Source organism: Staurois parvus, unplaced genomic scaffold (genome assembly GCF_062004578.1).
Source record: "Staurois parvus isolate SC_StPar_1 unplaced genomic scaffold, SC_StPar_1.0 ptg000298l, whole genome shotgun sequence".
Taxonomy (NCBI): Eukaryota; Metazoa; Chordata; class Amphibia; order Anura; family Ranidae; genus Staurois; species Staurois parvus.
This window is the reverse complement of record NW_028318094.1, coordinates 8,292,259-8,318,497: the sequence shown is the minus strand read 5'-3', so window position 1 is coordinate 8,318,497 and position 26,239 is coordinate 8,292,259. Positions and strand designations below refer to the sequence as shown.

At 41.6% G+C, this 26,239-nt stretch overlaps 1 protein-coding gene across 1 annotated transcript in view; it reads left to right on the top strand.

The window, feature by feature from the left end:
* Positions 1 to 26,239, top strand: part of ADAM19 (ADAM metallopeptidase domain 19) — a 119,316-nt gene that overhangs the window by 56,367 nt on the left and 36,710 nt on the right. Inside the window, exons 5-6 of the mRNA XM_089682850.1 lie at positions 12,081 to 12,157; positions 16,995 to 17,166. Of these exons, the coding sequence (XP_089538976.1) occupies positions 12,081 to 12,157; positions 16,995 to 17,166 (249 nt within the window). The remainder of the gene's footprint in view (positions 1 to 12,080; positions 12,158 to 16,994; positions 17,167 to 26,239) is intronic.

The window sequence follows — 26,239 nt, the reverse complement described above, 5'->3', positions numbered from 1 at the left end:
ACCACTTGCCCTCCTGAGGATTTACCCCCCTTCCTGACCAGGCCATTTTTTGAGTTACGGCACTGAGTTACTTTAACTGACAATTGTGCGGTCATGCAACGCTGCACCCAGATGAAATTTGCGTCCTTTTTTTCCCACAAATTGAGACTTCTTTCAATGGTATTTGATCGCCTGTGTGTTTTTTATTTTTTGTGCTATTAAAAAAAACAAAACAACAATATTGAGGAAAAAAACAATATTTTTGACTTTTTGCTATTAAACATGTCCAGTAAAAAATTTTAAAAAATCTAATTTTGTTGTAAATTTATGCCAAAATCTATTCTGCTCCATGTCTTTGCTAAAAAAAATCCCAATACATGTAAATGAATTGGTTTACGTGAATGTTATAGCATTTACAAATAATGGTATAGATACTGGAATTTTTTCTTTTTTTTTTTTACTAGTAATGTAATCAGTGACTTATAGCGGGACTGCAGCGGACATTCTGGCACTGGGGAGAACTGACTTGGTGTCGCTGACATCCCCAGTGACACCAATACAGTGATCAGTGCTAGAAAAAAGCACTGACACTGTAATAATGGCACTGGGCAGGAAGGGGTTAACATGAGGGGCAATCAAAGGGTTAACTGTGTGCAGGGAGTGTTTTACTAGGAGGCGGTGTCTGTGTGCTTCAGTGTAAGCACACTGCTTTGGATGGCTGTGCTGTGCACAGCCATCCAGAGCAGTGTGCCCCAGCTGACAGGGAGGAGAACTGTTAGTAAACAAAACAGTCCTCCTCCCCGTTGGAGATGCTCAGTAATCACCGAGCGCCGGTGAGTAATCACAGGCCAGGACCCAGTGATTGACAGCTGTGGCCACGAATGGCGACACAGGTAGTGCACGCGTGCCCCCTACCCAGAAATGCAAAATCATGTGTATATATATATATATATATATATATATATATATGTGATTTTGTGCACCTGTGCCGCCCTGTAGCAGTATTTCTGCTATAGGGCGGTTGGGAAGCAGTTAAAGCGCAATTATCACAACTGTATTTATACTATGGGCAGGGGCTGAATACTAGCTTAGAGCAAACACGGAATTTAGGTTAAAGCCTAACACCTAACCAAAGCATATTTTTGTTAGTTTTCAATAGAGTCAGGAATAGTTAAAATATCTGTGACACCACTGCTTTGGCTGGGGCACCCAAGCCATGACAGACAGTAGGAGGGATCCAAAAGGGGAGGAAGTGATTCAGGGAGCCCCGTGGGACTATATAGCCTGTGTCGATAGGCAACAGGGAGGGGGTAGCAGCAATGATAGCACTGATAACTCTCCTCCATAGAATGCATAGCAATGTAGCCTGTGCAGCTACTCAGGGTGACAACACTGCTGTGAATTCACTGCAGGCCCTGCAGCATTGGGGAGCAGACCCAAAGTGCTGGCAGGATCACCAAAAATGTGTTTATGATATTATTTTTTCAAGGATTTCATCAGAATAATCAGGATCACCAAGAATTTGTTTTTTATTTTTTTACATGTTTTCAATAATTTTTGTTTAGGGAAACATTGCAATAAAGTTTTACATTTTTTTAAGGAATACATCTAAGTAATCTGGATCACCAAGAATTTATTTTCAATAATTTTGCATAATAATAATAATAATAAAATGCATCTGAATAATTATTCTCATCCCCCATTTGTTCACAATAGATGCACTTTTCTTAGTGTAGATAAATAGCTTAAAGTGGTTGTAAAGGCAGAAGGTTTTTTACTTTATTGCATTCTTAAGGTAAAAAACTTTCTGCTTGCAGCACCCCCCCCGTAGCCCCTCCTAAATACATACCTGAGCCCGATCTCAATCCAGCAATGTGCACAAGAGCTGAGGCTTGCTATGGGGGCACTTGGCTTGGGGGTGAAGCCAGGAGCGCCGTGAGGGGACCCAAGAAGAAGGGGATCAGGGCCGCTCTGTGCAAAATCATTGCATAGAGCTGGTATGACATGTTTGCTGTTTTATTAAAATAAAAAAATTATAAAGGCGCTACATAAATCCTGTCTAATAGTAATAATAAAGATGACCATACACTATACAATCTGAATGTACAACCTCTGTACATTCTCCATTAGCTTTAAGCTATACATGATTCAACGAAGCAGGTTGAACAAAAAAAAAATGAATGGGTGTCCTCATCCTCCCACTCCTGCGGTGCTATTAAGTTTTGCCAGCAGGGAGCCTTCCCTGCTGGCAAATACAATACAATACAATGGTCAGTGCTGGTGGTGCTGATTGTTCAGAAAAAAACCATACAAGTTTTTTGTACACAGGTTGATGGATAGAATATTTTGTGTACAATCAGCTAGCCCATACATGGATCAAAATTCAGCCAGTCCCTGCTGAACTGGCCGTATTTCAATCCATGCATTGTATGAGTACAAACCTAAACAACCTATTCAATTAGTATCAACTCTGGTACGCCCCTGCACCATATAGTTGATGGTAGATCCAAAGGAGATTGAACAATCAAATTGTATATTTTATGGTCAGAGGTAGATAGATAGATAGATAGATAGATAGATAGATAGATAGATAGATAGATAGATAGATAGAGTAAGATAGATAGATAGAGTAAGATAGATAGATAGAGTAAGATAGATAGATAGATAGATAGATAGATAGATAGATAGATAGATAGATAAATAGAGATAGATATTTTTTAAAACTAAAATGTCCTCTCTTCCATAAAGGCAAAGGGCTCAGATATTGGTAACATGATCCTTTTTACACCATGATTACTGCGTTTCTGCTTTAGGATCACATGTCCATAGACATTCATATTTATATACTGAATTTTGGAGGATTATTCCAGAGATAACTGTCCTTGATTTGTCTAATTACCGGTACAGCTTACAGGACAGACCATAATAAAACAGCATTAAATACTTAATAATCATTACACATGGTACTTTGTTTCTTTTCATCCACTTTAATTACATGTGCATTTTCAAATAAAGTATAAAAGACATTATGGTTAGTTCAAGTATTTACCATAAAAATCTTTATTTATAGCACAGGTTCCTGACCTTTTTTCACTTGTGTACCCCTTAGCAGGCTATTTCCATAAATGTTACCCTTTATATTTGTAAAATGTTTGATGAATGCTGCAAATACCAATCCAGTAACAAAGATTCCTGAACAAGAATCTCGAATCAGACATACTACACATGTAAAGACTGGGAGGTGGAAGAATAAAGCACTAGATAAAAAGGTGGATGGATACGACTGCCAGTGCACAAGTACTATGTACGCTATATTGCCAAAATTATTGGGATGCCTGCCTTTACATGAAATTTAATGGCATCCCAATCTTAGTTTGTAGGGTTCAGTATTGAGTTGGCCCGCCCTTTGCAGCTATAACAGCTTCAACTCTTCTGGGAAGGCTGTCCACAAGGTGTAGGAGTGTGTCTATGGGAAGGTTTGACCGTCCTTCCAGAAGCACATTTGTGAGGTCAGGCACAGATGTCGGACGAGAAGGCCTGGCTCACAGTCTCTGCTCTAATTCATCCCAAAGGTGTTCTATAGGGTTGAGATCAAGACTCTTTGCAGACCCATCAAGTTCTTCCATCCCAAACTCACTCATCTATGTCTTTATGGACCTTGCTTTGTGCACTGGTGCGTAGTCATGTTGGAACAGGAAGGGAACATCCCCAAACTATTTCCACAAAGTTGGGAACATGATATTATCCAAAATGTCTTGGTATGCAGATGCCTTAAAATTTCCCTTCACTGGAATTAAGGGGCCAAGCCCAACCCCTGAAAAACACCATAATCCCCCCTCCACACAAACTTTACACTTGGCACAATGCAGTCAGGCAAGTACCGTTCTCCTGGCAACTGCCAAACCCAGACACATCCATCGGATTGCCAAACAGAGAAGTGTGATTCATCACTCCAGAGAACATGTCTCCACTGCTCTAGAGTCCAGTGGTGGTGTGCTTTACACTACTGCATCCGACGGTTTGCATTGCACTTGGTGATGTAAGGCTTGGATGCAGCTGCTCGGCCACGGAAACCCATTCCATGAAGCTCTCTATGCACTGTTGTTGTGCTAAACTGAAGGCCACATGAAGTTTGGAGATCTTTAGCTATTGACTCTGCAGACAGGTGGCAACCGTGTGCTTCAGCATGCGCTGACCCCGCTCTGTCATTTTACATGGCTTACCACTTCGTGGTTGAGTTGCTGTTCTTCCCAGTTGCTTCCACTTTGTTATAATACCACTAATAGTTGACTGTGGAATATTTAGTAGCAAGGAAATTTCACAGATGGACTTATTGCACAGGTGGAAACCTATCAAGGTACCACGCTTGAATTCACTGAGCTCCTGAGAGCGTCCCATTCTTTCACAAGTGTTCGTAGAAGCAGTCAGCATGCCTAGATGCTTGATTTTATACCCTTGTGGCCATGGAGGTGATTGGAACACCTGAATCCAATGATTTGGAGGGATGTCCCAATACTTTTGGCAATATAGTATATATGAAGAGCCATGTCAGTCTGCAGGTGGAATGAGAGAAGAAATGTAGAGAGATTGCCAGCAGCTTCATATTATAGAAGTGCATTTATTAGTTTGGTTGTTATCATTCTGAGTGGCAGATTATAAAAGTCCACCACCCACTTGCAGATCCCAGGGTCAGTGCATGGGCTCCATAAAAGTTTTCCTCCTTGCTGCTTTAGCTCATCTGAGCTCCTTATCAGTCAACAGTGCAAGCACAAGAGTATGGGCTTTTTAGGGACTCTTTTTTGCATTTGCTGCTAATATGTAATTTGATCATTGAGTATTTATTATGTGGTGTTTGAGTTTTTGCACTGTTTTTCTTTCTTTTTGCCCCTTTCACACATAATCCGCTTGCTCAGTGGGAAATCTCTCTGTTGAGTGGGAGGATGAAGGTCCACTTCTGCAGAGTGGAAATGGACACAGCCCGCTCTGCTCTATGGGTGGACCATTTAGGCCCCTTTTATGTGATCAGTCCTGAAAAATGGACAGGCAGACCCCATCGGACCCTCCATTCATCTCTATGGAGCGGTGGATGTAAATAGACTTATTCCACCTATCTCCAATCCGATCCACAAAAAGAATAGGGATCCGTCTCCTCCATCTAGGCAAATTGGATCGGAGGGCAGTCAGGTGTAAGAGAACAGTGGAGTCCATTTACACTTGACTGCTCATAGAGCATCTACCTGCTCCGCTCTGCTCAGTGGGGAATCAACGGACAGATCCCCAGCTGAGAAAGCGGAGTTCGGCTGTGAAAGGGGCCTAACACCTGATTGCCATCCTGATCTACCCAGACGGAGGAGAACAGATCCCCTTCTATTTGTTTTTAGCAGATTGGATCAGATTGGAGGTAGGCAGATGTAAACGGACAAATGGGTTGGCTCTGAGGAAGAGGTTGTGTCCTCGAAACGCGTTAGCCAGTTGGTCATACAGGGTTCCATCGTATGGATTCAGATGTTGTTTGGATAATATATCTTGTTCAGTTTGACATGCCTGTGTTTTTATGTCTATTGTAAGTATGATGCTTACTTTGTTTCTTCAATAAACATTTTAAACGATAATGCACTAGGTTGGTGCGCCCTTTTTCTGTTTCTACATTTGCATCTAGTGTATTTGGTGTTTGTTGTAAATGGACATAAGTCAGTGAACTCTTAGACAAGCTGTATAAATTCTGGTTGGAGGATATTCTTCTGGAGGATTTGTTTCATCCCTGTGAATCACCAGTGGCCAGTCACTTCACTGGGTATATGTGAGGTTTTACAACCACTTTCAGCTTGCTGAAGGTCTACCAAAGCCCAAGGCTACTGCACACTGTACATCTTGCTCTCTGAACTTTAATATGACAAATACTCCTGTTGAATACCAATGTTCACCGGCCCAAGTCTGTTGTCTCATCGCCACTTCTAATGAGGCTCAAAGGTTTGCAAAGAACAGAAGTCTCTGTTATAAAAGAGGGAACCAATATTATGAAGATCGATCATGCTTAGTGACTACACAAAGAAATGCCCTCTATGTGGTTGTTCCTGACAGAGGACAAGGCTGTGAGATTTTCATTCGTTTTAAGTGTATGCAAGCTGTGATAAGCCTCTGGGAAATTTTCATAAAATACAACGTGTCTTTGTCCCTTTGCGCGGCATCCCAACCCACTCATTGTATTCTGTGTATGATTGCTCCTTAGCACCGTGGAAGGGGTTAACTCTCAACCAATGAGATCATCAAGTTACCCAGGAAGCTGAGAATGGGGGTGCAGGGAAGAGGAAATGAGGATAGATATATAAGAATGCTGGACTCAAAGAGCCCAATGTTCATTGTATCGTTGTGTCTTATTCCTCTGCCTTAAATGAACTCACTTTGACCAGAATCATTTATCTTGGATGACTGTACAGCGTCTGCTTGATGTTATTGCAAAGGGCCTATTTATATTACTAATAAATAATTACCGGAGGGCAGGCGGGTGTGATGTATGTTTAAAGTATATGGAAATCCAGCAGTTTTTTTAGTTTTTGAAAGAGTCAGGAGGTGTTCGATCCCCAGACAGTTTTTTATAGACGTCAGCATCCTCATTGGGGGAGATTTACTAAAACTGGTGTAGCTGTGCATGGTAGCTTCTAACTTCAGCATGGTCAATTAAACTTTGACAATAAAACCTGGAAGCTGCTTGGTTTCTATGCAGAGCTGCACCAGATTTTGCACTCTTCAGTTTTAGTAAATAACCCCCAATGTGTACATTCACTCACTTTTTGTCCTGGTGAGCATTGTCATTGAGACAGAAGGTGATGGGGGATCCAGAAATTCAAGGTTGTCAACGGAGCAAGAGGTGACGGTAAATCTTTCAGTGAGTGCGCTTGTTTCAGATTGTTTCTGTGACAGCTGTCAAAGAGGGGAATTTCCTCTACTTTGGAGAGATCTTGTCTTCTTTTGCATCTCACAAGCAGGGGGCACTCTGTTGTCATTGTGGCCATTGTCACTGGGACAGAAAGTAAAGAAACATTTTCAATGAGGACCACTGGAAGTGAAGGGAAATCTCCTCTACAATGTTTACTGCTTTTACTATAAAAACACATTTTCTGATCATCTGTAAAATAACCTTGGTGCACCTTAAAGTGTTATTAAAGCATTAAAGTGTTACTAAACCCAGGACCCTGCAATCGCTATATCTGGTCTTCCACAGTACACACAACATGGAAATGCAATCATTTTAGTAAATACTGAATAAACTGCTAAATACCTTTTCTCATCTACAGTTAGAGCAGTCTTGTGACTTCTATCAGTGTCTGGCTGAGCACTCGTTAATCTTGTAGGAGGAGTTTTCATTCTCCTCTGATTGTCCTATGAGGCTGCATGACCCCTGACCCTCTATCCGGACAGTGCTGATTGGCCCTGTGCTGATCACATGCACCTCCCCCCCAAACAAAAAACTCTCTAGCCCTACACACCAAACAGAGCATATGCCGACTTACCACTGCTGCTCTGTACTATGGCAGATCGATTGGGGACAGTAACAGAAGGGAGGATCAGAAAAGACAGGATCATACAGCCTTTTTTCCCAGTGTGGAGGATTAACCCCTTAGGTTCCACAGTGAGTGTAACAATCATGCTTTACTGCATATACAGACTGATTTTACTGTTGGAGATTTAGTAACACTTTTTTTCTTTAGTTTTTACCGGGAAAGCGAAAACTTTTGAGCTTCTAGTTGTCTTTCCTCTCTGATTCTGTTGTTCTATGTAATGCTGGCCTCGTTTTCCTGTTTCAGGGTGGCTCCTTTCCCCTGTGGGGACCCATGGAGCCACCCTGGTGCATGTGTCTGGGATTGGGCTACAGGGCAATGTGCATGCACTACATACGCTGATGTGTGCATATGGCCTGATAGGATAAAAACACAAAAGACACTCCTCTGCATTTTCTCCAAAGGAAGTGATTGAGGCTCCTGAGGCTCTGTCTTGGGACACGCTGTCAATCGAAAGGAACATAGGACACAAGGAGTATAGGGCATTCCTTGTGTGTGTAGTCCAGGCTTACTGTGCATCATGTGCAGGTCCAGCAAATCTAATGAATGGAGCGGCACGCATGCGCCCTAGCACAAGGACTGATGGGACATGTAGTCCTTAGATTTGGGAAGTTTGGGGAAATGGCGTAGTAAACCTGGGGCAGGTAGAAGTACATAGAAAGGAATGTAAGTGTTTATGCCCACATGTCAAGCAAATTATATACCATGTTGCTTACAGTGCATAGATGAAATAAAACTGGGGACATTTAATACTACTTTAATTTACACAATTGATCTAAGTCTAAGGCACTAAGTCCTAGAGGCAATTGGACAAAGTAGCTGTTTGAAGGAATCTAAGCATTGTTGCAGCCCTGATGAAGGAGGCATTCTTTTGACCTTCAAAATGTGCTGCCACCTGTGTTTATTGGAAAAAATTGGATTTTAAAGTGTCGTTCTTCTCAATTTGTGTTGCACCCATAACACTGGATGATGTTTGCTTTCAGACTCTGTCTTCCTCTAATAGAAGTTATGCATGGCCCAAACAGAGTAGGAAGGGGGAGCTGACTTGGCTTGACTCGGGTCACTGGTTTAAGTAGTTTGAACATGAGCTGTCATCAAAGTAGTTAAAGGATTACTACACATAAGAACAAAAATACAATATATTGCAGCTTACCAGTTGTTAGATGTGGTGGCAGCATTAGTTTTCATTTTTAAGGCTAAGAACCTTTTAGTAAATACAGAAAATAATATTGATGTCGCCTGAAAAAGGTGTCCTTGTCACGTCCTGCCAACTACAGTACACTGAAAATGAAAACAACCTTGTATTTCTTCTAGCCTAGTGATGTTCCCCTTCTTCTATGTACTTTATTAGAGATGAACAGATGCAGATGTATTTAAAGTCCAGCCTGGTGGAGGCGATGGGAGGGAGAAGAGAGAGAATATTATCCCCCCCCCTTTTTTTTCTTTTTACCTGATTGGTTGGTGGTTGGGTTTATAGAGGGTGAGTTGCCAAGTTTTCTTTACTTGAGATTTTAAATGTATAGGCGGGCCCTCTATTATAATGTGGTTTGTTGGCTTATTTAGGAATTGAGAGACACGCATTCGAGAATTATGTGATTGTTTGTGTTAGGGCTCATGTACGCGGGATGCTTGGAAAACACTTCTGAATGATGGAAACTGACTGCTGGAAAACGTAGGTTCAAAAACGTCTGTTTAACTGCATGACCTTCCCAAATGCCCAGAATGCACTGAAAAACAGTAAATAAATAACTATTTCAGACATTTTGAGAGAAATAGAGAGAGCAGAAGCAGAGAGAGCAGTATGTGTTGAGATGACCTGTCTTTTCTGGTTGTATTCACTATGGATCCCATCATGAGCATAATGCAGCACATTCTACCATTTTTTCCTTTTCCTTCATGCGAAACCTGGAACTGACTGCGCTGGTGTACCGGGTCCATTTGAATACATGGAAAACGCTTTGCATGCATTTCTGATGATGAAAAAAGGCTCTGGACAGCATCTGGATATGGAACAGTTAAAAATGCTTCTAAACGCAAATGCTTATAAACACGGTTAGCCACATTTACATGCGTCTACAAGCATTTGGAGTTTGAAACGCTGATAAAAACTACTCCTGAACGCAAGTTTGGTGTGTTCAAGAAAATTACTGTAAACGCAACTGCCTGTAAACGACTGTAAACAACATAGTGTACATGGACACGTAGGAAAACATTAGGGTGAGTTCAGGGGCTGCTGAAAAAAACACAGAAAAGCTCCTAAATGTGAGTTTATCAGCTTCAGTGTACATGAGCCCTTAATATTAATGGAAATTTTCAATAAAAAAAGATAAAAAAAAGTCCAGCCTGGATGCCATCCGAGGCTTACTCCATAGAGCCATTGGTTTGTGAGTGTAGTCACCCAGAAACAGTAAGCGTGTTATTTGCAAGATTATAAGGTGAAAATAAAGGGAAAACATGAAAAAAGAAAACTAATACAGTTACCACATCTATGCACTGGTGAGCTGCAATATTTATCATATTTTAGCTGTTGGGTTTAGATCTTTTTTAAGGTTAGCCCTGTAAACCTATCACAGATGTAGCCGAGACTTTTTGAAAATGTATATATGAAATATACTGTATATGTTCCATATTTACTTTACCATATATTTGAATCCAGAACATAATGAATATATACAAAAATACTATACATTGCCCTTTAAAAGCTTTACTCTTCTGTGGCATTGTACTCACAAGGCAACCAAGTAATAAACCTTGTAAATAATGTCCATTGCTATTTTATGTATGTATTTATATACAAATGGTTCAGCACCCTGGAGAGTATATAGTACAGGGGTCTCCAAACATTCTAAACAAAGGGCCAGTTTACTGTCCTTTAGACTTTAGGAGGGCTGGAGTGGCCAGTGGAAGTAGTAAATCTCCCAGCGTCAGGGAGAGGCATAGTGCTTGTAGTCAGTAGAAGGTGAGGAATAGGAGGAACTTGTCCAGTCATTGGTATTAGTTGGAGGAACAGTGCCCAATCCTTGGTATTAGTGGGAGGAATAGTGCCCCATCATTGGTATTAGTGGGAGGAATATTGCCCCATCGTTGGTGACAGTGGGAAGAATAGTACCCCACCATTGTTGACAGTGGGAGGAATATCGCCCCATCATTGGTATCAGAGGAAGGAATAGTGCCCCATCCTTGGTATTAGTTGGAGGAACAGTGCCCCATCATTTGTATTAGTGGGAGGGAAAATTGCCCCATCATTGGTATTAGTGGGAGGAATAGTACCCCATCATTGGTTACAGTGGGATGACTAGTGCCCCATCATTGGTATCAGAAGAAGGAATTGTGCCCCATCCTTGGTATTAGTTGGAGGAATAGTGCCCCATCACTGGTATTAGTGGGAGAAATAGTGCCCCATCTTTGGTGACAGTGGGATGAATAGTGCCCCATCATTGGTATAAGAGGAAGGAATAGTGCCCCATTCTTGGTATTAGTTGGAGGAATAGCACCTAACTGTTTATATCAGTGGGAGGAATTGTGCCCCATCATTGCTGTCAGTGGGAGGAATTGTGCCCCATAATTGGTGCCAGTGGGATGACTAGTGCCCCATCATTGGTATCAGAGAAAGGAATAGTGCCCCATCCTTGGTATTAGTTGGAGGAACAGTGCCCAATCCTTGGTATTAGTGGGAGGAATAGTGCCCCATCATTGGTATCAGTGGGAGGAATATTGTCCCATCGTTGGTGACAGCGGGAAGAATAGTACCCCATCATTGGTGACAGTGGGAGGAATAGCGCCCCATCATTAGGTATCAGAGGAAAGAATAGTGCCCCATCCTTGGTATTAGTTGGAGGAACAGTGCCCCATCATTTGTATTAGTGGGAGGAAAACTGCCCCATCATTTGTATTAGTTGGAGGAATAGCACCTAATTGTTTATATCAGTGCGAGGAATTGTGCCCTATCGTTGGTGTCAGTGGAAGGAAAAATGCCCCATAGTTAGTGCCAGTTGAAGAAATGGTGTCTCCTTGTTGGTGTCAGTGGGAGGAATAGTACCCCGAGGGCCGGCTAGAAGCAGGCAAGGGGCCACATTCGGCCCACAGGCCGCAGTTTGGAAACCACTGATAAAGCCCATTCACATAAGTCGCTGCCCCCAACAAAGCATACAATCAGTAGTCACACACACACTTAAAGGAAACCTGTACTTAGCTCATGGGGTTGATTTCCGAAAGGCGTACGACTATTTACTTAGAGAAATTAATGTTTAATGAGTTTAGTAAATAGGGCGAAACTGTGTTTCCTTCAGTCATGCAGTCCAGTCATTGCACATGATTGGGCATTCAAATTGAACACAGCCTCAACCTATTTATTTACTGAATGGTACGAACATCTACTAAAATGTTTTTTTTTTTTTTGTAACAAATTGTATTCTCTGCCTAAAATTAGATTTTTTTTATAAGAACCTATTTAGATATTATTTAGTTTATATAATGCCATTCTATAGCAAACCTTTCTGACAGTGTTTCCTTTCTTTGTATGACTGTCTGATCTGATTTTAGGACCATTGCTATTACCATGGAGTTATTCACGGGCAGAAAGACTCCAGTGTAGCAGTCAGCACCTGCTCAGGAATAAGGTACACAGACAATCTTCTTCTCTGCTGCTAAATATACTTCTGAGAAATGCAATGGAAAGCCTTCCCTTGAGGTTGGCCTTATGCCTATTAATCCATGATGTAAACAATGAACCCTTCTCCTCCCAGACAATTTATCTTTTAATCTTTCTTCCTCTGTTCAGCTCTGTTTGCTTTCTTACAGTAAATTTTATGGCACAAAGGGTCTCCTTTTTCCCCATGTTAAAGACACTTGTACATTCTGAAAACTGGCTGCTCAGGTGGCTTATACAATGTGCATTTTGTTATTTCATAAAAATACATTTGCTACTGTTTACTTGTGATTTCATCTCAGTTATACCCATTTCAGACCTTGAGGCTACACTACTTACCTCCCTAAATGTAAGTTGACTTATTGTAAGTTGATATAGTGAAGGCATGTAGAGCGTGCACTTTGCAAGTGCATTGCAGTCATCTTCCCCAGAGCTTAGTGAATCTAGTGAAGCTTTGTCCATTGCTATCATCCAGTCATGTGCAAACACAAATAATGTTTTTTGTATTTTCCTTGCACCTGATTGGGTATTCATTACAAAGCTGAGCTTCACTGCATTCACTAAGCTTTGGGGAAAATGAGTGCAATTGCACTTGCAAAGTGCACAGTCTATTTGCCTATAGTAAATCAACCCCAGTGTGTATTACCAATCTGTAAAATAAATTACACTGCACTATCAAATGACAGATGGAAGTAGTAGTTTAAATCTATTTAATTGTCATCTAGAAGAAGGTAGTTTTTATTACAGACAGTTTTATAAATATGTAAATTATATAAGGTCCAATGGGTTTAATTAAATAATTTATAAGGAACATGTTATTAGGTACGTGTTATTAGGTAATAACAATATATCCCAAACATCTAGGACAGGACACAGGACTTGTATTATTGTTACTTATTATTGTTACTTGTTATATACTGGACATATGATTTGTGATTGGATACTGGCAAAAAACTTGTTAGAGTTTCCTCCAGAGTGCACCATATAGCCCCACCCACACGATGAGACTCTTAGTTTTTTTTCTAGTGTCCTTAGGTGATGGACCTGCTCTCTTCTGGATAATTATTTTTGTTTTTCTAACCTTTCGATTTTTTCTTTGATGCTTCTATCGAGATCCAACTTCTTATTGTCCTGGGCTATCTAGCAGTTTCTGGATCAGTTACCCTCTGTGTGTACCTTGGGGACCCTACCCAGACACCTCTGTGTGGGGCCAGTCTGTGATGTGTGCTTCAGGCACTGGATCCTGCATTAGGCACTCACCTTGGTATGTGATGCATCTTGTGTAGTTAGTCACAGGTCCAGGGTTTGACCCTTTTCTATGGTTACCAGACTCTGAAGACCCCTTCAAGGGTATGTAGTTAGTCACAGACATCTCATGAACTTCATTTGCCAGCCACATGCCAACGAGGCAGTGGATTGCATGTATGCAGTATTTTTCTACAGTGCACATCGTCTGCACATCACCAGTGGTGTGAACTGTGCAGAAAGGGAGACAAGGTCTTGCAGTGGGACTGTGCTGGAATATCTGCCCAATGCAGTCCCACCACATCTGGTGTGAACCTAGCCATAGTCTCAGAAAGATGAGGTAACTGCGTCACACTTCCAAAAGACACCTGTCCAACCGCTTTTTCCTCCTAGAACACATAATAGCACATTGCTTCACTCCTGCTTCCATCTTGTACAGAGACACAGCCACAAGAACACTCAATGCATGGGTTATAGCGGCTCATTGCAGATCACAGGCACAAGGGAGCTTGGACAAAAGGGCACATGGCCTACAGGAAACTAACCTAAAAAGAAATGCACTGTTCCGGTGGTGAATCCTGCAATTTAATTTTTTAATAAACACACTACAATCCTATTTCCTCTTGAGGATGTTCCCTCTTTTAAGGGATCTGTTGGTAGGTATCTGGAAGCCCTCTTAAAGGCCTTCTTTGCCCCTCAAGGTCCTGCCCTGCAGCCAGCTTTTGTTGTTATGTCCATTTTCCAGATGATTTCTAGCTGGGCAGGACATATGAATAGAGAACATGAACCTGCCTTTGAGGACCCTGCTCTTTTAGAACAATTACAGCTGATGCTATAAACTTTGTTGTATTTTTTTGATGCTCTAGAGAATGTGATTGCCAGCTCTTTAATCTCCCTTTTCTGTATGCATATGGATTTTGTATTTGCTGAATTTTGTAGCTAAAAACTTGGTCTGCTGTAAAAAGCATCTTATACGCATGCCTGTTGATGTTGAACACCTGTTTGTAAAATTCCTTGATGGGAAACACCAGATGTAGATATGCTGGCCTCCAGGTTCAATAGCAAGCTGAACAAATTTGTAGACAAGAGCAGGGACCCTCTAGTCTCTGCAATGAATGCTTTGGTGATTCCTTGAGCTCAAACCTGGTTATTGCCTTCCCTTTAATGAAGATCCTCCCTCGACTGCTGCACAAGATAGAGGAGGAAAGGGTTCCAGTGGTTCTCATTGTACCAAATGGGTCCAGAAGAACGTGGTTCATGGACCTTCTCAGACTTCTGGCAGAGGAGCCATGACCTCTTCCAAACAGAACAGACGTACTGGCCCAATGCCCCCTTATTCCATCATCCATCTCAGTTGCTGTCTTTAATCCTTTATAAAGGATAAGAGTTATTTTCACCTTACTCAGCGCAAGAAAATCCATCTCTGGTAAGATTTACCATTGCACATGGAAGGCTTACTTTGTGCAAGGACAGGAAGTTAACTCCCAGAAAATACTCTGTCACGTGGCCTTTTTTTTGGTCCGGTCTTCAATAACTTCAAGGGACAGGTTTCTCCTTTATCTATTTTATTCCTGAAACCCTTTTCCTTGGAATCTCTCATCAAGACTTTTCTTTAGGGAGTTGCTCATATAAATCCCTCAATTCAAACTCCTATGTCACCTTGGGATGTCAACCTGGTGCTCACTGTATTTCAGAGATCTCCTTTTGAATAATTATAGATATTCTGTTGGAAGCTGCCTTCCTAGTAGCCATTACATCTGTTGAGCATGTTTTTGAGCTGGGAGTTCTTTCCTGTAAAGAGCCCCTTCTTGTTTTACACAAGGACAAAGTGTTTTTGAGACTAAAACGTTCCTTCCTACCTAAGGTGGTCTTTTATTTCCACCTCATTGAGGACAGTGTTCTTCCTTGCTTCTGTCCTGTCTGGAAACATTACATGGAAATTGCCCTACATTGTCTGGATGTGGTCAGGGCTTTCAGATCTACCTGAAATCCACAGCATCTATTCACAAGATTGAGTCCCTTTTTGTCTAACCTGTGGGCCTTCCTAGAAGGCAACATGCTTCCTCTTCCACCATTGCTATGTGGATCAGACAATTTATTTGCAGGACTTACAGCCTTAGGGTCAAAGTTTCTTCTTTCCATATCAGAACCCATTCCACCAGGGCAGTTGGTGTTTCTTGTGCATTTCAGCATTAAAAATCTGCTTCTCAGACTTTAAGGCCACTACCTGGTCCTCTTTTCACACTTTTTCAAAGTGCTACCAAATTTCGAGCACAATGTGCTTAAAGCTCTCATAAGTGTTTTCTGTTTGGATTCTTTAACCCACAGGGGGTGCTGGGACTGAGGATAACTACAGCGAAATAATAAATGTCATGTAATGCATCTATATTTTTTATAAAACCCTATGTTAATTTGTTGTTTCCCTTTTACTGGCTTCAATTCCTCAAACGTTGACATGTCCCAAATGTCTGGATGTAGAGTGGTATTCAAGCACCCTTCAAGAGGGAAGTTTCAGGAAAACATGCTCTGCCTATAACACTCACGCCATGCTCTCATTTAATCAGAGATGGGGGCATGTTCTTGGTTGCTACCCTGCATGGGCTGTCAATAGGGAAAACTGCATATGATTTCCAAATAAAATCATTAGAATTCACAGGTAATAAATATATTTAATATTGGTTTTGGGCATAGGAAATATTGATAAAACTCTGTTGGGTTCACAACCCATCAGCTTCAAATACATTTAAGTTAGCCAGGCAAGTGAGCAGACACGGAGTAACTATAAATTGCAGTTTACTAAACAGGTGCAAAGTTAAAAGTAAGAATGCAAAACAGGTTGAGAATGGCGAAGAGCATGCATACACTGCAGAATAATACAAAACAGATTATGAAAGCTACAGGGACTCTTCTCAACAATGTCTCGGTGACTCAATCAGGGATTATTTGGCTCCATAGCATAGTTTTTAAACCACAACACAACACATGCAACACAGAGTCTAGCTGAGAGTCACTACTTCAGTAAAACAGCTACTTGCAGCTATCCTCATAAACAGCATCCCCCAAAGTGAAGTCCAGGGTAGCTCTAGTAACAGGCAAATAGCTGGAGAGGTCTAGGGTCCAAGGACAGAGGGGAGTCATCTAGCTGGAAATTGAGCACTTCAGTAGCAATTGGGGAGGTGCTTCCCCCAGTAGCTGGGTCTTCAGAGACGTTGTGTGCTATTAGGCTCCGACCGAACTGCCCAAACGTTGATTTTGACAGTGGAGGGCCACTTTCCTGGCTGCAGATCACTTGCCCAGCTACCTCTGCCCCATTAGGTATTGATTCTCTGATCTGCTGAGGGAGGGAAGCTGAGAAACTTAACTCCCCTAGGCATCTCCAAAAACCCAGGGAGTTGTGGGAAATGGAACCAATGGGGCCTGTGCTTGAATCTGAGCAAATGGGCATTCCATTATATAAACATCATGCAAACCCCACAATATGGTGTAACTAGCAAACAGGAGAAACAATGTACTGTGTTTCCAATTTTGAATGGCAATGATACAACTGGATTTTTTCTCTACAGGGGACTAATAACTGTAAGCAATAATCTAAGTTATGTAGTGGAACCGCTACCAGGAGACATCCATAGACATCTCATTTACAGAGCAGAACATCTGTCCCTTCCAGGAGGGAAATGTGAACACTTGAAAAGTGAGAAGCAGAACTTCTCCAGCTTCTACCATCCTCATCACAGGGTGAGTGCTATGCAGGCTTTGTAGACAGTCATAACGGTTAGCTACAATGTATGTTGTCATGAAACCAACAGCACATATAAACCTAGAGGACCACTGTGCTACAAAATGTCCATGGGTTCTCTTCAGTGGACTTTAGTATTGATGCACTATTTTGTCAGAGTGCTGAATGTCTAAAAGTCTGTTGTGCCTGAGAGCATTTAACAGTCCATGGACGGATCTTAAAGCCAGCTGAAACTTTTTTTACTATTCTTCTGAGTATAGAATGGAAAGAGTTGAATGCTGTGGCACATGTGTTCCCATGTGAGGATTTTGATTAACTTCTGTCTGCAGTCACAAAGAGAGGAAGTGAAGGGCAATCTATCTCCGACAGAGACACAGCAGCTTTAAAAAGAAAAAAAAAACACCTTTTCAGTAAAGTGAAATTGGGTTGGAACCTTTGTTTGTTTTTTATTGCATTGAAGAAAAATAAACCCAACAGAGGTCCTAAAGCTCACCACATATAGTACAATCTTACTGTATAATCTTCTTTAATCTACCAACAATTATGTAGCACAATGGCCTGCCTAATTGGGTACAGATGGAATGGATAGTTTAGCTAAATCCTAAAGCTGATTGTGCAGAGATTGTACAATGAGATTGTAATGTGTATAGTTTGTAAGCCAAGCTCCTCTATACGCCATCCAAAGTGAAAAGAAAATGGCCTCTTATTTTCTTTTAAATAATACCTGTTATATTCTTATGTTTTTTCATCATTTCTATTTCATATATTGATTGTAGATAATGTTTTTTCTGTGCATATTGGATTTTATTAAACATATTGTATGTGATACCGCTTAACATATCTATATTTTTCTATCTTTTAAAACAAAATGAAAAAAACATTTTGTCTGGAGTTGGGCTTTGATGTAAGCTTACTATTGGAGTATGTGTCAAAGCCCTCTTCTTCTAACTAAATTCATATAGTTATCAGTCTCCACACTTTCTTTATGGCCATGAAACTGAAACTACTTGTTTCTCTTGAACATGAGAGGGAGATTGCACATCCCCGAATCATGTAACAGGAGCCTGTACCCCTGAAAGACTTTCATGAAGCCTGCTATATACTGTATGTATGCCTAAAAGTAGTTGCCTAAAATTAAAAGCAGTTGATTTTATTTTAGCATGGCTACAGTGCTTCCTGAGTAGTCCAGCAGTTTACTGACTGATCTCATTGCCTGGATGCAACTCTTCATATATCATCATCTCCTAGATCAGCGGTTCTCAACCTGTGGGTCGCGACCCCTTTGGGGGTCGAACAACCCTTTCACAGGGGTCTCCTAAGACCATCGGAAAACCCATATTTCCGATGGTTTTAGGAACCGAGACATCGCTCCTCTATCAGTCTCCAGGCGGGTCCGCCCACATGCAGATACGTCCACATTTCCCTGGACCGCGATGTGTGCGTGGGATGACATGCCGCCCCTGTCATCTGGCCACATCCCCAGGATCATTCAACAGCTCCGCCTCCTCGCCAGTGATTGGCCGCCGGAACTGTAGCTCAGGAGAGGCACACAGGCAGCCAATCACCGGCGAGGAGGTGGAGCTTGGAGAGGAGGAGCCGAGCAGCAGCGCGAAGAGCAAAGAAGATCGAGCGAGGGAGTGGCCGGAGAAGGAAGACAGCTGACAGGTAAGCGTCTGTAGCGTGCAGATGGTGCTGCTGCAGCCAGGTATGCTGGCTGTAGATGGGAGAGGGAGGGAGCGAGCCCAGGATGGAGCAGGAGTCAGCAAGGTAAGTATCATTGGTGTCAGTGGGAGGAATAGTGCCCCATCATTGGTGTCATTATTACCAATGATGGGGCACTATTCCTCCCACTGACACCAATGATGGGGCACTATTTCCTCCCCCCCCCACTGACACCAACGATGGGGAACTATTCCTCCCCCCACTGACACCAACGATGGGGCACTGTTCCTCCCCCCACTGACACCAACGATGGGGCATTATCCCCCCCCCACTGACACCAATGATGGGGCACAATTCCCCCCCCCCCCACTAGTATCAATGATGGGGCACTATCCCCCCCCCCCCCCACTGACACCAATGATGGGATGATGGGGGACTATTCCTCCCACTGACACCAACAATGTGGCACTATTCCTCCCACTGCAAAATTACAGTTATGAAGTAGCAACAAAAATAATTTTATGGTTGGGGGTCACCACAACATGAGGAACTGTATTAAAGGGTCGCGGCATTAGGAAGGTTGAGAACCACTGTCCTAGATTGTAAACTCTGATGAGCAGGGCCCTCTGTTTCCTCTTGTACCAAATTGTATTGTAACTGTTTTATGTCTACCTTCATTTTCTAAAGCGCAGCGCAAACTGTTGGCGCTATATAAATCCTGAATAATGATAATAATCTTAACAGCAGACATTTCCCTTGAAAGATATGGGATAATAACTATAGATGGAGCTCCAACTGTCAATATGACTGTTGCAGAGACATGTCTGAATTGCATTACAGCCAAAATGGTTTCAATGAGGGAGATTTACTAATACTGGAGCACGCAGAATCCGGTGCAGCTGTTCATAGAAACCAATCAGCTCACAGGTTTTAGGCTAGGTTCACATCTGTGCGGGTGGTGCTGCTGTGGATCCACACAAACATCCGTGCAGCCGCACCATCCACACAGAAGAATGCGGACCTGCGGGTGGGTGCCATTAATTCTAATGGAACGCCGCCTGCACTGGAAATCGCAACCATACTGGGAACCAAGCTTCCCGTGCGGGCTGCGTTTTCAGAAGAAGTGCAGGGACTTCTTCCCTGCGTGTTCTGGGGCATGGGAGTCCTTTCAAATGAATGGGCTCTCATACCTGCGCAAACTGTGGCCCACAGGAACGCGGATATGTGAACCAGGGGTAACTGTCAAAGCTTAATTGAACAAGTTAGAAGCTGATGGGTTTCTATGAACAGCTGCACCAGATTCTTTGTGCTCCAGTTTTAGTAAACCCCCCCCCCCCCCCAATGGGTCACTTTTATTTATCTATATTTTAGTATGGCAGCACAGTGGCTTATTGGTTAGCACTTCTGCTGTACAGTAAAATACTTGGTTTGAATCCCAAACACGACACTATCCTCATGGAGTGTGCTTATGTAGGTTTCCTCCTGCACTCCAAAGGCATGCTGGTAGGTTAATTGGCCCTAGTATGGATACCTTGAATTGTAATATCCTTGAGGGCAGGGCCTGGTGGGCCTGATGTATATATAAATGTCTACAATAAATGTTTTGGTTCTCTATCCCTTGAAGTGTGCTGTAGGGTGTATTTTTTGTATTGCATGACAGGTCCTCTTCAGAAGAGTAACTTCAGAAGAGTATCTTATGTTATCCCGCTCATTAGTCTAACTCTTCCATAGAGCTCATGTTCCAGTTCCATGTCTCTTAGACAATGCTAAATACTTTCAAACACAGCACATTCCCCTGATTTATCACCATATGGTAACTTTACAGATGTTTGGAGTCTCCTGCACTCAGAACATGTCCAAGTGATCTCTGAAGCTGTGTAACTTGAATATATAACATCTGTCTGCTGTATGCTATGCATGTCCTTCATTAAATATGCTCCCTATGGAATTGAAGTTCTCTGAAGGCAAGCTAATAAAATATTGCTCATTATTTACATTGTTAATGACTGACTTATGTGAGCTGTGTGTGGAATCTTCATAATGCTGGACAGCAATCAGCAGACTAGCTATAGAAGCTAGCTAAGTGACTACCATCTTATGTGGGTCCTGTATAGAGTCCACATGTGCTCTCTGCATACAAATTGTCCTATATGTGTACAACTGCATTGGAGACACTAGACCAATCTTTCTCAACCCTTTTACCCCTGAAGAACAAATAAAACTGAACTCCGGACACAAAACTTTCATTGAAAGTGGAGCTTTAGTCTGAAAATTAAGTCCTGCTAGATCACTTAAGGCTGGCCCCTTTTACAGGTATAGCTATGTAAAACAATAAAAATAAATCCCTATACTGTTTAAAAACCAGTAATACACTGTCTCACACTGCTCTGCACATGCTCAGTTGCTCTCTATTTTTAGGCATCGTGTCGAAAATATAGAGACCGATCTGCAGACAGCCTAAAGATTTACTGCTGCTCAGGGGCTCTGGGCTTCAGCAAAGGGGCAGTCTCTGGCAACAAGAAACAGAAACATTCCTGGAGGCAAATTGAATCACACACTAATTTCGTTGGCATAAATATTCATGTTGAATGTATTTTTTTTGCTAATAAACATTATTTTAGTTGTTATGTATAAAGTTCCACTTTAAATATACCCTCAATAACCACCAAGGATATACAGTAAATCCACTTTGTGTGCACCAAATGCCTTTCAAATCCTGATATTAAAATAGTTTCTGCAGACAGCAGAGCTGTGGGAGGCGCTCAGCAAACCCCACCCACTACAAGCTGCCTGTAGAAAACTACAGGAGAGGGCGGAGACAAACCACTCACTCTGCACAAGGAGAGAGAGCAGCAGTGACTGGTCTGTATTACTGGAAATCCCTGCACGGAGGTAAAGTTTCACACTGGATTACTGTAAAGATGTGGAAGGAAGGCACAAAACACTCCAAGATTCAAGTAAGGATACACAAGACACATGTATTTAGACAATATTACCTTTAGCTTTAACCTCCCTGGCGGTATTCCCGAGTGTAGCTCGGGGTAAACTTTCAGTACCAAAAGCGGTAACCCCGAGCTACACTAGGGATTACCCTGCAGCGTTGCTCTGGGATTCCCTGTTTCACTTACCTTGTCCTGCGCTCCCGCGATATCCCCCCTGCAGCGTCCCCAGCCGTTGCGGGCACCCGTCTTCCAGGTTTCGGTCCCTGCGAGCATCGGGACGTACGGGATGTACAGGGGACGGAACCAGCGGGAAATTAAAAAATGTTAAAAAGTGACATTCACTAAATACACTAAAATCACATAGTATTACATTACTGTATCAAAGCATTTCACATACATTTTGTCCCTAGTGCTTTGTCCTGTGCCCTGCCTGCATTTTTACCGTTCTTTCTGCCTGGAAACTGAGAAACGTCCATGGCGTCCAAAAAGCGTCCCTTTAGGTCAAAATCGGTTTTAGACCAGCTAGAGAACAGTGATAGTAAATTAGAACCACTTGCAGAATTGAGTGATGATTCGTGGGGGAATTCGTCATCAGACACTGAAAACGATTTTGCGACTAAGATCAGTGATGTGCGAACTTGGTGCTCTATTTCAAATTTCAGTGTTTTTGGTTTGATTATATTATTGAATTAAATTTATTATTATGATATAAATTTTTTTTATGATTATTTATTATATTAGAATTTATGATTTCGTGTTTAAAATTTTATCATACCCAGAATGTTTACTAGACTCTTGTTTGGACAGATTTCAGTGAGTTATTTCTAAAAATTACAGGCCTACAATAAAAAAAATACATATTTCCATGCAAAAAAATGTACTGCTTTGAGCACAGAAATACTGACATAATCAGACCGCTAGGGAGGTTAAAGTAATTTTTAGGTCTTGGGGAGCCCTCGCCAAACCAATTAATTGGAGGGCAGTGAAAAAATGCCCCTTACATTGGTAGACAGTAGAAAGAATGCCACAGATAGCTAAAATGATTATTGATGTCATTCTGCTGACTCTGCCATGTGGCATTGGAACTGGAAATATGCAGGCACCATCAGTCAGCCACTGCTTAGGTCCCCTAGCCACCTCTAGAGGAACCTTGCTTGAGAATGGTTGCATTAGACTGGAAGGTTCTTGAAGGGAGGAACTAGTGTGAGTGGTTCAGGGTTTCTTTATAAAGTTCTGAAATGTGTGCTGATGTTGTATAAATTAATAAAATGCATTTTCTCTGCTGGCTTTTACATCCCCTGAAGGGCTCTTTTCACATCTTTGTGGTTAAAACCATGGATCAAAATGACCTTTAGGTCTTAGAGTGCAGAGTTGCAGTGTCCTATAAGGGCGTAAAGAGCACGCGGGAGTGCTCCCTGCAGGGACATGGGAGGACACTGGCAGGCCCAGTTCATGGCTTTGACAGTAACTGGAGCTTGAAATAGTCTGGTTATTGTGTATTGCTTTAAGGGGAACTGCAATTTTTATTACGTAACATTGCAAGTTTCTCTTTTATTCCATCAGTTATTGGTAATTCACAAATAAAAAGTCCATACGATAAACAGTTAGATGAGGTAAGGTTATTGAGAACCGCAGGGTTGGGAACAGTTATAAAAAGATCGGCAATAAATGAAAGTTACTGCAGCTGTCATTTTGCAAGTGTTGTTTGTGCAAATAGGTGTTTTAAGGCACATAAAAAGCATTTTGAGGCCAAGTCATTTCATTGAAGAGGTGAAATAGAAACATGGTGTTCACAAGAGTTAGGACAAGAAATACACTCCTCAAATTCACCAAATTTACCAGGACAGCCTCAGGCTTCATAGGTTAGTCTATATGTAGGCAAAACTGTATTCACTGATCGCTTCCAGACTAGCTCAATAGATATCCAGTTTATGAATATGGTTTTCCTGAGAGACATTAAATAGGTCTTAAAATGTCCTTCTTGGCCTTCCCAAACTATGTGCTACCAAATTAACCTAAAAGAAACCTTTTGGGACTACATACACTCATCACTTTATTAGGTACATATTTCTAGTGCCTGGGTTGGACCCCCTATTGCCTTCAGAACTTCCTTAATTCTTTGTGGCATAGATTCAACAAGGTGGTATTCTGCATACTTTGGTTGTAACTGGTGGTTATTTGAGTTACTGTTGCCTTTCTATCATCTCAAACCAGACTGCCCATTCTCCTCTGACCTCTGACTTCAACAAGGCATTTTCGTCCACACAACTGCCGCTCACTGGATATTTTCTCTTTTTCAGACCATTCTCTGTAAACCCTAGAGATGGTTGTGCATGAAAATCCCAGTAGATCAGCAGTTTTTGAAATACTCAGACCAGCCTGTCTTGCACCAACAACCATGTCACATTCAAAGTCCCTTAAATCCCCTTTCTTCCCCATTCTGATGCTCGATTTGAACTTCAGCAAGTCGTCTTTACCACGTCTAGATGCCTAAATGCATTGAGTTTCTGCCATGTGATTGGCTGTTTAGTAATTTGTGTTACCACACAATTGAACAGGTGTACCTTTTAAAGTGTACCTTATAAAGTGGCCGGTGAGTGTATATTGGCAAATGTTATGGGAGATACTCTGCAGTAACTAGTGATAATTTTCTACTCAAGTACAGACTATTACTGTACATACACCTCAGACTTTATTGCGCCAGGCCAGTGGGTCATTAGTTGTCTTTGGTGACCTGTATCTAAATAACTACAGATTCTGACTACACACTTGTCTCACCCACCCCAGTCTGTGACATATGGACTTTGATTTGACAGTTTACTTTTTTTTTGTACCATTAAATACCATTTTTATGTCCTTGGTTTGCCTAGCTCTTGCCTTAAAGTCTCCAAATGTTCAGTATTTGACCAACAACTTACTGCTAATCTGTATATATCTTGCGAGCCAAGCAGTATCTATCAAATATCCACCTTGTGGCACAACTCAGGACAAAAATATGTCCTTGATATTACTGGATCGCAAACACCCAACACATAACTACCACTGTGTACATAAATTTTTTCACCATCTTGTGTTGCGCTCCTTATTAATTAATATCTTTTTAAACAATTACAGTGCCAAAATAAATAATATACTTCTTACTGTTCAAATATAAAAAAGTTGCATAAACATAAATACATATATAATGATAACTTAATATATAAAAAGCATATTATTAATCCATATACGTGATTATATGATAAATTATAATTAATTGTGAATCATAATTTAGTGCCAAAATATATAAATTTAAAAATACCGTGAATAAATATTCATAAAAATAAGTAAATTAATTTCTAGTGCAAAAGCATAGTCCCATTAATCAAAGAAATATATATAAAGTGACTCTGTGTCCTAATAATCTTGAATCCGTGACTGATTGTGAATCCGTGATTGTGTTTGTGAATCCTCCAATTAGTGCAGATGTAAGCTCACCTCCTTATATGCCTGCAATTAGGCTATATACGCTTTTGGTCCACCTCCTTTGGGACCTGCTTGTTAAAATTTCTCCTCTTTAAATTTACGGAACAGGGATATCCTTTAGTACTGATTATCCTCTCTGGGGTTGATCACTCCTCACGGTGATACAGACCCCTATACTCTCCTCTCCATACGTTTCTCCACATGCAGGAAAAAAAATGCCAAACATAGTGTTTTATCTTTTTAAAACACTGCTTTATTCCTTCCAAGTAGTACACTCACATATAGTGAAGACGGTATGCGGCAATCCAATATGTAGCGTGTCCTCCGCCGACCATTGAGTCATGCACCTGCCGTCTGTGTAATGATCCGGCTATCTCCGAGTGACGTTACAACCCCACCCCTACGTGTTATGCCACCGGTCACGTGGGGGGGGGGGGGGAACTGTCAGTTAAGCTGTATGGGGCCCCGTGATTTCTAACAGTAGCCCTGAGTGAAGCAGCCAAGAGTATGTAATGTATAGCACAGCATGCAAAGAAAAGCAGTCATGACTTGATAATATATGGCAAAACGTGCAGCCATCAGGAGTATGTAATGTACAGCACAACTTACACAGTTCAGTGGTCGGTAGTATGTCTGGGTTATGTGTAGAGTGGTTAAGTACACTGTGCAGAGTAGCTAGTGCAATATCCCCTTACATCAGTGGTCAGTGAAGAAGTGACCCCTTACACTGGTGGTCAGTAGAGGCAGGGCTTTTTTTCTCAGAGAATAGGTGCAGGAACATCCCACCTTTTGAGTCACCCCTTGTCTCAGCCCCCTACCCACCTACAAGCACCATCCCTTAGTTCCACCCTTACTCACATCCCAGTACATTTCCAAAGATGGAAATACCCATAGTGTAGTATGTTCATAATGATATTTTATGAAGGATAGTAAAATCAATACATGTTACTATCCTTCATTAAATATCATTATGAAAATACTACACTATGGTTTTTCCATCTTTGCT